We start from the raw sequence: 17,725 nt of genomic DNA on the forward strand, positions 1-17,725 counted from the left end.
GAGCCTGGAGCCTGTTTCCGATTCTGTGTCTCCCTCTCTCTCTGCCCCTCCCCCGTTCATGCTCTGTCTCTCTCTGTCCCAAAAATAAATAAACGTTGAAAAAAAATAAATAAAAAAAAAAAATGAATTTAATAAAAGAAGTGCAAGGCTTGAACACTAAACAGCAAAAAGTCTGTTAAAGACCTAAATAAATAGAAAGACATCTCATGTTAATGGACTGTAAGACTTAAATATTAAGATAGCAATACTCTGGAAATGATCTACAGATTCAATGCCTATTGAAATCTCAGCCCATTTTGCAGAAATTAACAAGCTGGTCTTAAAATGGAAATGCAAAGGACCCCAAATAGCCAAAACAATACTAAGAAATAATAAAGTTGGGGGTGACTGGGTGGCCCAGTCAGTTAAGTGACTGACTTGAGCTCAGGTCACGGTCTCATGGTTCATGAGTTTGAGCCCTGTATTGGGTTATCTGCTCTCAGCACATAGCCTGCTTTGGATCCTCTGTCTCCCTCTGTCTCTGTCCCTCCCCTGCATATGTGCACACATGTGTGCACACTCTCTTTCCCGAAAATAAACATTTCAAAAAGAAAGTTGAAAGACTTCAACTTCTCTACAATAATTAAGACTGTGTTACTGACAGGGGGCAGACATACAGATCAACAGAACAGAACTAAGAGTCTAGAAATAAGCCATTACATTTATAGTCTATTGATTTTCAACAAGAATGCCCAGACAATTCAATGGAGAAAGAATAATCTTTTAATGAATGGTGCTAAGACAAGCTGATATTCATACGAAAGTATGAAGCTGGACCCCTTCTTCACACCATACACAAAAATTTAACTCAAATGGGTCACAGACTTAAATGTAAGAGCTAAAACTATACACTCTTAGAAGAAAACATAGGGATAGGTATCCATAACACCAAAAGCACAAGTGACAAAAGAAAAAATAGACAAAACCGGACTGCATCAAAATTACAAACTCTTGTGCTTCAAAGGATACCATCGAGAAAATGAAGAGAACTCACAGAAAGGGAAATAATATCTTCAAATCTTATACCTGGTAAGGGACTGACATCTAGAATAAAGAACTCTTACAATTCAACAATAAAAAGATAAATAAACCAATTAAAAAGTGGGCAAAGGATCTGAAACAGTACGTCTCCAAAGTAGGTATACAGAAGGCCAATAAGCACATGAAAAGATGCTGAACACAGTCATTAGGGAGATGCAAATCAAAACCACTGTAAGATACCACTTCACACTCACTAAGATAAGCTAGGAAAAAAATAAAACAAAACAGAAAATAGCAAGTATTGGTGAGGATGTGGAGAAAATGCAACTCTTGTATATTGTTGGGAATTAAAATGATGCAGTTGCTTTGGAAAACAGTTTTAGAGGGGTGCCTGGGTGGCGCAGTCGGTTAAGCATCCGACTTCAGCCAGGTCACGATCTCGCGGTCCGTGAGTTCGAGCCCCGCGTCGGGCTCTGGGCTGATGGCTCAGAGCCTGGAGCCTGCTTCCGATTCTGTGCCTCCCTCTCTCTCTGCCCCTCCCCCGTTCATGTTCTGTCTCTCTCTGTCCCAAAAATAAATTAAAAAAAAAAAACGTTGAAAAAAAAAAAAGAAAAAGAAAACAGTTTTAGAGTTCCTCAAAAAGTTAAACATAGGATTAGCATACGTAAGACCCTGCAATTCCACTCTTAGATACATACTCAAGAGAACTAAAAACGTACATCCACACAAAAACTTATGTGTAAGAATGTTCATAACAGAATCACCCATAGTAACCAAAAACTGAAAACCCAAATGTTCATCAACTGATGAACGAACAAATAAAACATGGTATATATATACAGTGAATTTATTTGGCAATTTAAAAAGGAATGAAATACTGGCATATGCTACAACATGAAGAAATCTTGAAAACATTATGCTAAGTAAAAGAAGCCAGACACAAAAGTCCCTAAATTTATGATCCTATTTCTAGGCCTACCTCATTTCATTATACTCCACTTAATTGCGCCTCACAGATACTGTATTTTTTACAAACAGAAAGTCTGTGGTAGCTCTGCAATGACCAAGTCAATCGGCACCATTCTTTCCAACGGCATTTTCTTGCTTTATGACTCTGTCACGTTTTGGTAATTCTCACAATATTTCAAATGTTCAATAGTATAATAGTTGTTATGGTGATCTGTGATCTGTGGTGTTACTATTGTAGTTGTTTTGGTGCACCACAAATTGTGCCCATAAAAGATGGAGAACTTAACTGATAAATGCGTGTGTTATGATTGCTCTACCTACTGGCTATTCCCCCACCTCTCTCCATCTTCTTGGGACTTCTAACTCCCTGAGACACAACAATATGAAAATTAGGCCAATTACTAACACTACAATGGCTTCTAAGTGTTCAAGGAAAAGGAAGGGTCAACCAATGTATCAAAAACTTCACTGCTGTCTTATTTAAAGAAATTGCCACAGTCACCCTAACCCTTCAGCACCTACGGCATTGGTCAGCACTCATCAACATTGAGGTAGGACCCTCCACCAGCAATAAGATTACGATTTCCTGAAAGCTCAGATGATAGTTAGACTATAATGTAAACATAACTCTTACATGCACCAGGAAACCAAAAATTTCATGTGACACTGGTACTGCAATGTTCGCTTTATTGCAATGATCTGTAATTGAACCCGCAATATCTCTGAAGTATGCCTGTACATGAAATGCTCAGAATAAGCAAATCCATACAAATAATGGTTGCACGGGCTAGAGAGTGACTATTAGTGGGTATAGGGCTTATTTTTGAGGCTATAAAAATGTTCTGGGGCAGTTGGGTGGCTCAGTCCATTAAGCCTCTGACTCTTGATTTCGGCTCAGGTCACAATCTCATGGTGTGGGATTAAGCCCCTAGTTGGGCTCCATGCTGAGTGTGGTGCCTGCTTGGGACTCTCTCTCTCCCTCTGCCCCTCCTCCCCTGCTCCTGCTTGCATGCACGCTCTTGGTCTCTCAAAAAAGAAAATAAACATTACAAAAAATGTTTGGGAATAAGACAGTATGATTGTATAACGCTATAAACAGACTAAAAATCATTGAATTAGTACTGTGAAATTAGAAAAAAATGAAAGAAGTATACCTGAATATAATTTGAGAGCCAAGCAGAACACATAATTTTATCTACAAAGTACTAAGAATCCCAGTGTCCAAACAAAGAAAGCTTAAGACTTCTGTCTAATGACTTTAAGTGACAAGAGCATTACACATGGGCTTTTCCACAAAAATAAAATTTTATTAGAAACATTTGAATATAAATGTATAAAATAGTTTTATATATCTATATAAAAATGATATCAAATATATTTAGCATATTATAAAAACAGTTAATATACAACTTAAATATATTTTTAGAATATTTTACATATACAAACGTAAAGTTCACCAAATGTTCTGGCTTTCTCTCTAATCCTCAGCTATTGCCATGCTTCATTTAACTCGGGCTTCTTTCCAAATTCAAGTAAAAGTTAACCTTTAAATTTACTCAGAACAGTCTCTTAGTATCAAAATCCTTTTGCTCATTTGCTTTTCTCCTTCTTTTCTTTCCCCTTTGGTTCCAATACATATATATATTTTTTTATTCTTAAGAAATGAGATCAATCACTAACTTTTCAAGAGCAAGAAGAAATGTGATGTTACCTACTTGTTGGAACTACCCATCCATGTGGAGGCCTGCGGAAGAGTGACAAAAAAATGGGACAAAACATACAAGTACCCTGCTTCCACCAAATACCCTATGCTAGGGCAGAGAAGGGATCTAAGAAGCCCTGGGTCCTATCCTTTTAGTTTGTGTAATGTTTATTTAAAAAGAATTTTTTTTTAATGTTTATTTATTTTTGAAGGAGAGAGAGACTGAGAGTGAGCAGGGGAGGGGCAGAGAGAGAGGGAGACACAGAATCCAGAGCAGGCTCCAGGCTCTGAGCTGTCAGCATAGAGCCCAAAATGGGGCTCAAACTCACGAGCCACAAGATCATGACCTGAGCCAAAGTCAGATGCTTAACTGACTGAGCCACCCAAGCACCCCAGTTTGTGGAATGTTTAAACTGGTACACAGAGTAACTAACTTTCCTAAAACACCAACTAGAACAGGACAAACAACATGAGCCACACCTTCATAACTGCACTTTCCAGTCATCTCTCTGAAACCAACACCTCATGCGTATCACTCACCTGGTCTTTTGGCTTTTGGTCTGTGTTTAGGGGTTGCAGAGGATTCAGTCGGTCATTCCCTCCCCCAGCGACATCACCAGAGGACCATGTGGGAATCAGGTTTCTGGGGTGAGTGCTGGGCTTCGTGCCATCCTGCAGCTTCTCCTTCACTTGAGAAATACCACATTTACCTTCTAGCTCATTCTCCCGAACTAAGCCATCTTTCAGTGAGTCCCTCCTTTCTGAAGGTAGGATGTCAATATTCACTCTGCTGATCGTGGCTAGTGATTCTGCAGTATTGCTCACGTCCAGCTTGGAGGTGTGGACTTTCAGACTTGCTGGTGACTTCAAGGGGCCAGTGACCATGGGTTTCTCCTGGGACAAATATTTGTCTTCACCCTGAGTGAAAATAGGCTTCTCATTTATTACAGCACTCCTCACACCCCATAAAATTAACTCAAAAGGAATGGCAGGTTCCTCAGAAGTTAAACATAGAATCATCACACAACCTGGGAATCTCACTCCTAGGTAAATATTTCGAAGAACTGAAAAGTAAGACTCAAACAGGTTATTTGCTAACCAGTGTTTAGAGCAGCATTATTCACACTGGCCTAAGAGTGGAAACAACCTCAATGTCCATTAGCAGATGAATAAACAAAATATAATATACACATACAATGGAATATTATAAAGCCATTAAAAGGAGTGAAGTACTGACACATGCTATGACATGGGTGAACCTTAAAAACATGCTGAATGAAATAAGCAAGACACAAAAGGACAAATATTGTATGATTAACTTATCTAGAACAGGTAAACTCCTAGAGACGGAAAGTAGATTAGAGGTTACCAGGGCCTGGGAACGGGAGGAATGGGAGACTATTGCTTAATGAGCACAGAGTTTGCTTGGAGCAATGAAAGGGTTTTGGAAGATAGTGGTGATGGTTGCACAACATTGTGAGTGTAGTTAAGGCCACTAAATTGTATGCTTAAAAATGGTTCAAGGGGCGCCTGGGTGGCGCAGTCGGTTAAGCGTCCGACTTCAGCCAGGTCACGATCTCGTGGTCCATGAGTTCGAGCCCCGCGTCAGGCTCTGGGCTGATGGCTCAGAGCCTGGAGCCTGTTTCCGATTCTGTGTCTCCCTCTCTCTCTGCTCCTCCCCCGTTCATGCTCTGTCTCTCTCTGTCCCAAAAATAAATAAAAACGTTGAAAAAAAAAAGGAAAAAAAAATGGTTCAAAATGTCAAATTCTATGTCATAGATATTTCACAATAAAAGAAAATTAAAAAATTTAAAAATGAATCAGCAACCTAGATACAAGAGCTAAAATTATAAAACTCCTAGAAAAAAACATAGCCATATGTCATCATGAACTCGGATTTGGCACAGGATTCTTAGATAGGACACCAAAAGTACAAGCAACATAAGAAAAAAAAAAAAAAGATAAATTGGCTTTCATCAACATTAAAAACTTTTGTGTATAACTGGACATTATCAAGAAAGTAAAAAGCCAGGGCACCTGGGTGGCTCAGTCTGTTAAGCATCTGACTCTGGATTTTGGCTCAGGTCATGATCTCATAGTTTGTGAGTTCGAGCTCCATGTCTGGCTCTACACTGCCAGTGTGGAGCCTGCTTGGAATTCTCCCCTCCCCTCCCCTCCCTTCTCTCTCTTCCCCCTCTCTGCCCCTCCCCCGCTCATGTTCACTCTATCTCTCTTTCAAAACAAATAAATAAACTTAAAAAAAAAAAAGTAAAAAAGCCAAACTATATAGCATGGGAAGAAATATTCGTAAACCATATCTCTGATAAGGAGCTAGTGTCCAGAAAATAGAAAGAACTCTTAGACCTCAACAACAAAACTACAAAAAACTCAATTAAAAAACGGGCAAAGGGCTTAACAGACATTTCTTGAGGGAAGAAATACAAATGGTCAAGAAGCTTATGGGAAGGGACTCTATGTCATTGGTCATCAGGGAAATGCAAACCCAGACTACACTCAGCATTTCACACCCACTAGGATGGCTAGAATGAGAAAAGTAGAAAGTCACAGGAGCTGCTGAGGTTGTGGAGAAACCAGAACTCTTGTGGACTGCTGGTAGGAAAGTAAAATGGTGCAACCACTTTGGAGAAAGGCATTGTGGTACCTCAGAAAGTAAACACAGAATTACCACACGACCCAGCAATTTCATTCCTACGTATATACGCAAAATAACTGAGAACAGAGACTCAAAGACTTGTACCCAAATGTTCATACCAATAGCCAAAAGGTGGAAACAATTCAATACCCACCAGTGAATGACTGGATAAGCAAACTGTGGTGCACACATATAACGGAGTATCACTCAGACATAAAAACTGATGAAGTGCTGACACATGCTACCTCAAAAACATCATGCTGAGTGAAAGAAGCCAGACGCGAAAAGTCACTTATTATATGGTTCCATTTATATGAAATACTTGGAGTAGGCAAATCCATAGAGACAGAAAACACATTGGTGGTTTCCAGGGACTGGATGGAACAGGGAATGAGGATGATTACTTAATGGTCTGGGGTTTCCTTCTGGGGTGATATGAAATGTTTTGGAACTAGATAGAGATGGGGGTTGCACAACATTGTGAATGTACTAAATGCAATTAATGGCTTACTTTAAAATGGTTAACTTGATGTTATGTAACTTGCTTTGAATACCTACTATTTTAATAGTTGCTAAAATACATACCCTTTAAAACGAAACATACCATTACATATGTCTTGGAGCCCTCAGAAGAGTGAGGCTGGAGGGGAAAGACTTTATGATTTGATTCAGCCTTTCCAGAAACCACTGCAGCAACAGGTTTCGATTTAGAGTCACCATTTTTAATATTATTTTTGGAGGTCTTTCTTTATGAGGAAGAAAAGAAAAAAATTATCATCAGTATAGTGAAGATTAAAGGTTTTTACATATATGGAGAAATGTGTGTATGTATTATAAGAACCATAGAACTACTCCATTTAGAGAGAATAGTCTTCCAAAAACCAGGCAGCAGCATTCTGCAAAACACCTGACCAGTAGTTTTGTTTTTAATGTTTATTTATTTATTTTGAGAGACAGAGAGAGAGAGAGAGAGAGAGAGAGAGACTGTGAGCAGGGGAGGGGCAGAGAGAGAGAGAGAGAGAGAGAGAGAGAGAATCCTAAGCAAGCTCCGTGCTGCCAGCATACAGCCTGATGCAGGGGCTCAATCTCATGAAACATGAGGTCATGACCTGAGCCAAAATCCAGAGTTGGATGCTTAACCAGACTGAGCCATCCAGGCACCCCTGACCAGTACTCTTCAAAAACAATCAAGGTCATGAAAAACAAAGAAAGTGAGAAACTGTCACAGACACAAGGTGACTAAGGAGACAGGAGGACTAAATGTAGTATGATATCCTGGATTGGATCCTGGCAGAAAAAGGACATTAGTAGAAAAACTAGCGAAAGCCAAATAAAGTCTGGAGTTCAGTCAACAGCAAAGCACTGATGCCATTTATGGTATGTCAATGTTTACAACAGGAGAAACTGGGTGACGGGTATACATAAACTCTCTGTGCTCTCTCTGCAACTTGTCTGTAAATACAAGACTATTCCAAAATAAAAAATCTATGAGAAATTACCTTATGTACAGAAGAACCGGCATAATTTTCAAGTTTCATATGTTTGTGATTAAATCACAACTGCTTTGCCAAGTTTCAGAGTTTGCTCAGCCTGGACTTGCAGAATAAAAGTGTAGAGGATTAATATCCCCAACTCTTTTAGTGTGACATTTCTACAACTGAGCTAACTAATAACCCTTTGGAGAATTCAATGGGAGGGTGAGACCAGTGCTGTGGAAGGCCAAAGGTCTGTTTGATGCCAAATTATAGACAATGTAAATAAAAAGATGGTCTTTCTTTATCCCCTGGGGCCTCTCTAGTATTGCTCTCAAATCTAACATGTCACAAGACACAGATCACGAAGCTCTTGTCCAGCCCTAACTCTTAGATCCTGAAACAGCTGTTTAGTGAAGGTAACACCTGCCAAAGAAATTTTTCTCTTGAGAAATTTATATGAGTGAAGAGGGAAACTTACAAAAGCTCTCAAATTTGAGCGCTCATTCTTAAACATGACTATTCTCTTACATGGCACATAATGTAAGAGGCTTCTTAGACAATCTCACTTTCATATGGTTTCTAAAATATATATTCTTTTGAAAGAATTGTAATTGATAGGTCTTGGAATCCTCTGAGGAATTTAAAGTCATTCTCTAAATGGTTCCTTATATTTCTGATTTTAGCAATTAAGTAAACCTCAACACATGCCATAATCACACAATTTTCCTTCATGTTTAAAAACAAAAAATCACCAGGGCACCTGGGTGGCTCAGCCCATGAAGCATCTGACTCTTGATTTCAGCTCAGGTCATGATCTCGAGGTTCGTGAGTTCAAGCCCCTCGTCGGGCTCTCTGCTGACAGTACAGATTCTCTCTCCCCCTCTCTCTGCCCTCACCGGCTCGTTCGCATGCACTCTCTCACTCTCACTCTCTCAAAATAAATAAATAAACTTAAGAAAATAATAAATAAAAATTTAAGAATCACCATAAATTCTAACATACGAAAATTATACAAGCTACCTTCTTTTACTCCATCTATCTAGCCACCTATTTGCAAGGGAAGTATCTTACGCCTTTGTGGCTTCCAAAAACAAAGAGATTTGGCGCTTTATGTAAGGCTGCCTCAGGATGCTCCTCACAGAGGGTCTCTCTTCAGGCCTTTTGCTCAGCATTGTTCTTATTAGTTCTGCTAGTTCTGGACTATAGTCTTTCGGCATCGGCGGCAGCTACAAAGAGAAATGATATCACAATTACTACTACGATCTTGTGAAGCAAAGTCTGAAAGAAAAGGTAGAGGTTTCCCAATATTATTGGAAATAATTACCCACAGGAGCATCCGACTTCAGCTCAAGTCACGAACTCACGGTTTGTGAGTTCGAGCCCCACATACAGCTCTCTGCTGTCAGCGCAGAGCCACTTTGGATTCTCTGTCCCCACTTTCTCTCTGCCCCTCCCCTACTCGTTCATTTTTTTTTCTCTCTCTCTCTCTCTCTCAAAACTAAACATTAAAAATAAATAAATAAAAATAAAAGTACCTGTGTGTGTATGTACATGCCTAATAAAAACATGTATGTTTTCATATAGACAGGAAAATGCTAGAAAGGCTGCACACAAAAGTGTTAGTAATGGTTATCTCCAGAGGATAGATGAGAATCGAAGGAGAGGGGAATTTACTCCTCCTCTCTTGTCTGATTCTTTAAGTAGTGGAATTATGGGCAAATTTTACTTTCTTGTGTGTTTTCAATATTTAAAATTATTTATTATTATTAATAATGTATTATTATTCAATAAATATTATTCAATTAGTATTCAATATTTAAAATTAATTATTAATTAAAATTAATTATTCAATATTTAAAATATTTAAAATTGAGTCTTGGCATAATATTTTTTTTTTTTAATTTTTTTTTCAACGTTTTTATTTATTTTTGGGACAGAGAGAGACAGAGCATGAACGGGGGAGGGGCAGAGAGAGAAGGAGACACAGAATCGGAAACAGGCTCCAGGCTCTGAGCCATCAGCCCAGAGCCTGACGCGGGGCTCGAACTCACGGACCGCGAGATTGTGACCTGGCTGAAGTCGGACACTTAACCGACTGCGCCACCCAGGCGCCCCTAGTCTTGGCATAATATTAAAATCAGTGAGTGGGTTATAGCTTTAAAACTTAAGGGTGTGTACAGATGCCTCACACTAGAGAGGACAACCAGACTTACGGAACTAACATAGAAAGTTGGCCACTCTGGTGTCTATGTTACACACATTGCTTTCTGCAGTTCTTAACTGCTTACTTGTGATTGCGATAATCATCAAAGGAGCAACATGTTCAATGAGTAGACTCACTTTACTTTTATGTATTATTATTTTACATTGTTGCAAAGTGTCCTCCAATCCCAGCTACTGAGCAAGCTGGGAATAGAATGGGTACTTCTTGCCCAGAGTAGACTCATTTTAGGTGGGACTCATTTAACCCAAACTACTTATAAGATGCTACAAATATTCCCTCAGGGCACCTGCACATTCTGTGGTTACAAGGTAGAGGTTTTCAAAAAGCCAACTCTTCAGAACGATTAAGCCACCTTCACAAATTAATATTAAAAGATATTAATCCCCTCTGTTTCTTTTTTTTTTTTTTTTTAATATATATATTTTAGAGAGAGAGAGAGACAAAGTGTGAGTGGGGAAGGGGCAGAGAGAGAGGGCAACACAGAAGCCAAAGCAGGCTCCAGGCCCTGATCTGTCAGCACAGAGCCCGACGTGGGGCTTGAACCCATGAGCCATACGATCATGACCTGAGTCGAAGTCGGACACTCAACTGACTGAGCCACCCAGGCGCCCCTAATCCTGTCTGTTTCTAGTTCAACCTTCCCCATAGAAGGGACCTACCATTCTTACCTATCCAACTGACATCAATGATTACTCGTTTTTGCCAATAGCTACTTACAAAGGTGCATTAAAGTAACTTTGCTCCAAATATTAAAACAATTAGTTCCAGAATATTCTTTACCTTTCCTTCAATAATCCGATAAACTAAAGAATTCATGTCTTTTGCATTGAAAGCATGCTTCAGGGTGGCCATTTCATAAACACAGCATCCCAGAGCCCAAACATCAGACTAGAAAAGAAAAAAGTAAACAGTTAAATGTCGGAATGCCTTACTTATATTTTTCCTCTTAAAAAAACAAAAACAAAACCAGACATTTTCCTTGAGCCAATTCACAGGTAATTCTTCTATCTGATGGGTTCTGAAGTTACGAATACTGTCCTAGAGACAAGGTGAACTGGCATACGCAGCCCAATCCTACCTTATAGTTGTAGGGTTTGTTCGAAAACAGTTCAGGGCTCATGTAATAAGGTGTGCCGATGAGAGTGCTGGCCATGTCACAGTGGTTCTCTAACACCCGGGCAATTCCCAAATCACCCACTTTGATGATGTTTGTTCTTGTCAGGAAGACATTTTGAGTTTTCAGATCTCGGTGAAGGATGTGTTTTTCATGTAAATACTGAGGACAGAAATAAAACTTCATTAAATATTAATATACTGACCTACTTACTTATTCCTGTCTTCTTACATACCAGCAACAATTGCCTGAGTTAAATAATCTCAGTTATCTACATAACAAAACACTATTGTTTTACAAAATCTCTAAACAAAAAGTCTGATTCACAACTTTCCAAAGCAAGGAATTAAGTTCCATACAGAGTGTGCCCAATAATCTTCAAAATTGTTGCCGGTGCCTTGACAATGTTACCATTTAGCATTAAATGGTTCCAGTTAAAATACACTTACAAATTCCCACTGAAGGTAGAAAGACAACTTGTACAGCATCAGATACACATTCCCTCACACTCATGAAATCTTCAGCTTAATAACATTTTCAAATATAACAAGATAACTCTTATTTAGAGAGAGTACCTTAGAATTTAAACAAGGTCAATCATTTCTGGACAAGTCTGCTCAGCTCCAGAGTAGTATTTCATAAACAGTCTCACTTTTGACTATGCGTATATTCAAACACAAACATATCTTGCATTTCTACTCACTCTGCCACAGCAGGGTTAAAGCCCAAATCCCCACAGTTTCGGCATATTAATTAACCCAACCACCTTGCAGTATGACATAGCTGACCAGCTGATAACAGAAACGGTCATTCTTTGCTCTTTGTCGACTCGGGGCCCTTAAAATTGATTTTGCTATAAATATTAAGTGAATAGAGAACTGGCATCCCCCGCAAACCGAAATCCATGTCTACCTCAACATAGACATCATTTGTTCAGAAACACTCGAATGCTATGGCGAGAGGGACTGGGTCCACCTCATAAATGGATTTTTTTTTTTAAATACATTTTTTTTCATGAAGCATTTTCCTAAAATCCACCTGCCCTCCGCCTGTCACCTTGGAGCAAATGGAATGCTGGGAGTCTGGACAGTACCTGCAGAGCCATGGCGATCTGAACAAACCACTCCACCACCTGACTCTCAGGCAGAAGCCGCCCCTTCTGTTCTTTGAGCTTTCGGTACAGATCACCTCCTTCGCAGAAGCCCATGACGATGTACAGCAGACCGTCCCCTCCCTCCCATGACTCCTTGTAGGTGACAATGTTAGGGTGCTTCAACTGAGACAGGAGCTGAGCTTCCTGTTCAGCAGCGCGCCGCTCTCGGCTAGAGGCGTTTCGGAGGTTCAGCTTTTTGATGACATACTACAGAAAAAACATATGATTTTACAGTGTGCATATAAGCATACAGTTTTATAGGTTTAAGAGTATTTAAGGGTTCTCCTGAATGTCCTCAAAACCAACCTCCCGGAGCCTATCAGATAACCTATTCATTTTGTTATTCACAAAGCGCAAAATTGGGAAAAAGAATTGCTATCACTAATACTTTCAACAGGTTGGACTTATAGCAGACTGGAAGGTCACAAAAAATTTATACTTCCCATCTGCATTTTATAATTTCATTAATGGATAAAAGAGGAGTCCATGTGAACATACAACTGGATCAATCGTAAAATCCGTGATAGAGATTCCTTAACCTCTAAGTTTCCCCTACAAAAGTATATAATATATGGCTTGAAAATACAGCTGCAGACAGAATGGGTCCACAGATTGCATTAGATAATCAAAGGGATCCATGGCCTAATAAGGTTAAAAATCACTGATTCTCAACATTAAAAATTATTCCCATCAAAAAAAAAAAAAAAATCAGGATCCTCTGACACCTAATACATTGCCCTTGACCAATTCATTATTCAACACATATATAAATGTGCTTTGTAAAACATAAACTGCTGTGGGGCGCCTGAGTGGCTCAGTCAGTTGAGCGTCCGACTTCAGCTCAGGTCATGATCTCACGGTCTGTGAGTTCGAGCCCCACGTCGGGCTCTGTGCTGACAGCTCAGAGCCTGGAGACTGTTTCAGATTCTGTGTCTCCTCCTCTCTCTGCCCCTCCCCCACTCGTGCTCTGTCTCTCTCCGTCTCAAAAATAAATAAAAACATTGAAAAAAAAAACATAAACTGCTGCTCACATGTGAGGGGCTGTTATTACAACCAATACCCCATTCTCCACTCAAAAAAAAAAAAAAAAAAAATCCAATGACCTCCCCCACCTCCCCTATTTCTGAACAAATCTCTTATGCCTGAACTTGTGTTCCAGGCAGAGCTACAAGCACCTGACACCAGGCAGAATAGTCTAGAGGGCCTTATACTTGAAGGGACATCTCCTTTCAGCTTGCCTGGGGCACTGTCCCTATCCTGGTGTTATTATTAATAGCACCTCCCTTTAGTTTCAGAACTGTCCCAGTTTGTATGATACATTATATGGTCACCCTACTTATAAACCACTTTAAAGAACTGGCTCATTATCCTGAGGGTCAGGGGATAAAGTGCTTTAAAGAAAGGAGTGGTAACATTAGTGTTAAGTTTTAGAAGGATCACGGAGATGGCAATGAAAGTGATGGGTTCAAGAGTAAGCCATGTGGCAGGGAGGACCAGTGGAGGCCATGGCCACAACTCAGCTAAAGATAATGATGTCCTGGAATGGGGGAGGCGGGGGGTACCACTGGATAGAGAACAGGCCTGCTGGCTTAGTGGGCAGGTGAATGGTGGCGGTGGTGTGTGTCAAGAATGACTTCCGGGTATGGCCAGCTTGGGCAACTGGATGGCAAGTGGTACTACTCACTAAAATGGGGACCGTGAAAGGTTTGGCGGGAAGGTGATGAACTGAGTTTTAAGCGAGTCCAGTAGTCTCCAGGTCAGATGTATGGGGCCCTTCGTCCAAAGAGTAATCCTTGCCAGGCGCTGTATGAGATTCTAGAAATGAATGATCTCACGGAATTGTCAGAGTGGAGAGGGTATGTAGATCAAGCACAACAATTAACACTATAAAGAACTACAGGCAGTTTGGGGCGCATATGACAGTGCGGCCTGACCTACTCTTGGTGGTATGGGGAGGTTTCGCTGAAGAAGGGACATCCGAAGTGAGTGAGTCTCCTTTAGACCTCTCCGCGCCTAGCCTTTGAACAGCGGCCTCGGCATACCGCTGCCTGCCCTCCACCCCTGCCGGGCCCCAACCCCGCCGACCTGCCTGCCGTCCCGCCGGTGCCTCACGAGCGTCACCTCCCCGTAGCTGCCCCTGCCCACGACCCGCAGGTAGCAGTAGGCGGCCAGGGGCATGTTCCCGGCGCCGGCCCAAAGCTGGGATGCGGCGGCAGCGGCGGCCAGGGTAGCGGGCCGCGGCGGGAGACCCCGCTCATGCCCGAGAAGCCGCGGTACTGGAGGCTGCGGAGACGGCCGGGCCCCGATGCGAGTACGGAAGCCGGGCCCACAGCGACGCCGCTGCCATAGCGATCCCAGCCAACGCAGCACCGCGCACGCTCCGGCGGCCCGGAAACATCCACCACAGAGCCGAAGCGCCAGGAAGCCAGAGCGGTTCCGCTATCCGGGAGGACCGCCATAGAGCCCAGGCTCAGGACGGCCAGAGCGACTCCTCTGGTCCTTGCGCGCGGACCTTGTGCTTCGGTTCCACCGCCGGGAACTTCCGGGTGCGAGCAACAATAAAAGCAGGGAAATTTCCACCTACGTGATCTAAGTGCTTTGAAAGTATTGGTCCTTCTTTCTACAAATAATTTATCGACCGCCTACCGTGTGCCAGGCCGACAAAGTCCCTGTCCTCCTGAGATTCCCATTCTAATCGAGGATGACAGACTAGATTCTACAACTAACATTTGTTACGTTTGCTTTATCACACAATGGTTCAGGTATGCATCTAGCAATACATCTTATTTTTATGCATTTCAAAAGAAATTGAGACCAGTACATTTCCCCCTAAACACTTAAGCTTGTGCATTAAGAAATGCAAAGAACTCTCATAACCATCCAAACTACTGCACTGTGATTTGACCAAATTCTGGCATGGTTTTTAACAGCTTGAGGTAGTGTCTGTAGGAGGACCCTCCTGAAAAGGCCCGTGTGTGAAAGTTCAAAGCTGCCAAAAGAATTTATCGTTTGACACAGCGGACACCTCCCTTCCCTTTCCTAGAGCATTTACCTAAAAGAGTTTACAATTGTGAATCTTTCCTATGTCCCTGTTAGATAGATACATGGGTATCTCCTGCAACCAAGAGCACCTTTCTCAAGGACCTATAATCCACCCCTTTGAAGTGTAAGGTCTGCCTACATCCAAGAACCAGTTTTTGCCCAGTTGGAGGCAATATCGCCCCTGTTGAGAATGGGTAATGTTAACAGAAATTCAACCCAGCAAATTTGAAGATCGAATTGACTCTATTAAGCAATTCGTGAATCAGGCAGCATCCTATATGGCAAGTAGAGAGATACTCTAAGGAGTTGTTCAAAAGGGAAGGTTTTTACTCGAACTAAGGCAGGGCAAGGAAGTTATCTGAAAGAAAGGATTGTTTCAGGTCAGGATATATTTTTTTGTGAGGAAGGGAGTGGTGGGGTTTTTAATTATACAGATTATCTCACTTAGTGCTGATCAGGAAATTTCAGATTGACTGATAGAAGGTCACATTCTTGGGTTTGGTTGAAACTGTAATTAATTCTTGGTTTGCTCTTGGGGGCAGTGGAGGGGGCAAATGACTCCATCTGGGGCTTGTTGTCTCTTTTTTAATAATACTATTTACCCCCAGAAAGTTAATTTATGATTTTCCCCAGTTAATCCCCACTTCCCCATTAGAGCCAAGTACATTAGCTTCTTTAATCCTTATATCAACCCTATGAGGCTGATACTTTTATCATCTTCATTTTACAGTTAAGGAAATTGAATCTCTGGGAAGTTAAGAAACTCATGCTAATGGAGAGAATAAAATGGAGTCAGCATTGCTAAGAGGATTATTTAAAATTGGGGCACCTGGCTGGCTCAGTTGGAAGAGCATGCAGCTGTTGATCTTGGGGTCATAGGTTGGTGCCCCACACTGGGTGTAGATATTACTTAAATAAATTTTTAAAAATAACTTAAACATTTTTTAAATAAATAAATAAAGGAACCAGGAGGAAATAAAAAAGGAACCAGGAATAAAAAAAAAATGGAACCAGGAGGATGTTGAGGATGTGGAGCCTATATATGTCTTCTGTCTCAAATTCTTGGAATTTTTGCTGAATTCAGCTAAAAGCCAAGGCAGCTGCTACATGTGAAAATGGACATAAGTGGACTTTCTGCCTAACACTAGCCCTAGCAAGCAATCACATGTATGTTACTGTAACTATAGCTATACGTGCACAAGTTACATTTTGTTAAAAACAACTATGTATGTAAATCCTCTCTTCCTTCTTTAAAAACTCTTAATTCCTTTGTCTCTCCAGAGCATGCTTTCAATTTCAATCAAATCTCTGTCTCCTGGATTGCAATCCGTAAAACCCCAAATAAACACACATATTTTATTTTGTAGCTTGCAGTTTTCTCTTTCATTGGTCTATACTCAAAACAACAGGCTGATGGCTTGCTCACTCCTAAAACGCCTGTAGTTACTTGGTCACACCTGCCCTTGAGAAAGCTGCCTGGAAAATGACTCGGATTCCCTAGATGCCTTTCTTAGTCTTCTTCCATCCATCTTCCCCTTTGCCCCTCTGGTGAATCCTCTCCTTTCTTGGTTTCTAGAACTTTCCTGGTTCTCCTGTCTACTCTTGTTCTCTTTTGACTTCTCATGATCCCCTCAGGTTTGAGGCTCCCCCAGGGTTCTCTACTCTTCTCTCTGCCTTTTACCTTCTCCAACTTGCTTGTCATCAAATCTATCATTCACTCTACAGACATTTAGTATGAGCCTTCATGGTGCAAGACTAGTGCCCTGCCCTGGAGGCACGAAGGGAACAAGACAGACAAAGCCCTGCCCCTGTGGGACTTAGGGTTGAAGAGAGAGATACTTGCCAACTGAGGTCAGTGCCACACTGAAAGGTCACCAGGCCCAGGTTGCCCATCCAGGGGAGGTTGTCCCAAGCAATCATTGCTTGAACTGAAGTTTGAAGGAAAAAAATTTTCAGGCAAAGGGAGCGCCATATGCTAAGGTCCAGTGGACTTATTTTGTGACTTCACCTCCTTGCTGCAGTGGGAACTCTCTGAGCATTGGGCCAGCCCTGCCTGCTTCGAGACTCCAAACCCAGCAGTTGACGTGGGGACGGCACACAGTAGATATGAGTGGATGAAATGGGGGCTGATGAATGAACAAGTGAAAAAGCACCCGCCTACACAGACTGGGAAAAAGTCTCTATGATTGAAGCTGAAAGACCCTGGGGGCCCATGGCTGGGTGAGATGGAGGGGTCAGCAGGGGCCAGACCACTCAGGACACAGAAGTATATACGATGAGGACAGGTCTCAAGCAGATGCACATTTTTAAATGATGACTCTAGTTGCTGCCAGAGAGTAGACTGTAGGAGTAGAGTGGAAATGGGGGTGGGGG

The 17,725-nt window shown here is 41.4% G+C and overlaps 1 protein-coding gene across 7 annotated transcripts in view; it reads right to left on the reverse strand.

Annotated features, from left to right (window-relative positions):
• The window catches only part of NEK4 (NIMA related kinase 4), a 52,725-nt gene extending 38,015 nt beyond the window's left edge, over positions 1–14,710 (reverse strand). For 4 of the 7 annotated variants that reach the window (XM_045493132.1, XM_045493134.1, XM_045493133.1 and 1 more), the window contains exons 1-7: positions 14,396–14,708; positions 12,251–12,517; positions 11,122–11,319; positions 10,824–10,931; positions 8,891–9,045; positions 6,949–7,090; positions 4,232–4,609 (exon numbers count right to left, since the gene is read on the reverse strand). In XM_045493132.1, coding sequence (XP_045349088.1) covers positions 4,232–4,609; positions 6,949–7,090; positions 8,891–9,045; positions 10,824–10,931; positions 11,122–11,319; positions 12,251–12,517; positions 14,396–14,488 — 1,341 coding nt within the window. In that variant the 5' untranslated portion in view covers positions 14,489–14,708. Of the gene's footprint in view, positions 1–4,231; positions 4,610–6,948; positions 7,091–8,890; positions 9,046–10,823; positions 10,932–11,121; positions 11,320–12,250; positions 12,518–14,395 lie in introns of all 7 variants that reach the window. The other 3 variants (XM_045493130.1, XM_045493136.1, XM_045493135.1) reach the window with 3 other exon arrangements.
• Positions 14,711–17,725: the final 3,015 nt, after the last annotated feature.

This window comes from Leopardus geoffroyi, chromosome A2 (genome assembly GCF_018350155.1).
Source record: "Leopardus geoffroyi isolate Oge1 chromosome A2, O.geoffroyi_Oge1_pat1.0, whole genome shotgun sequence".
NCBI lineage: Eukaryota > Metazoa > Chordata > Mammalia > Carnivora > Felidae > Leopardus > Leopardus geoffroyi.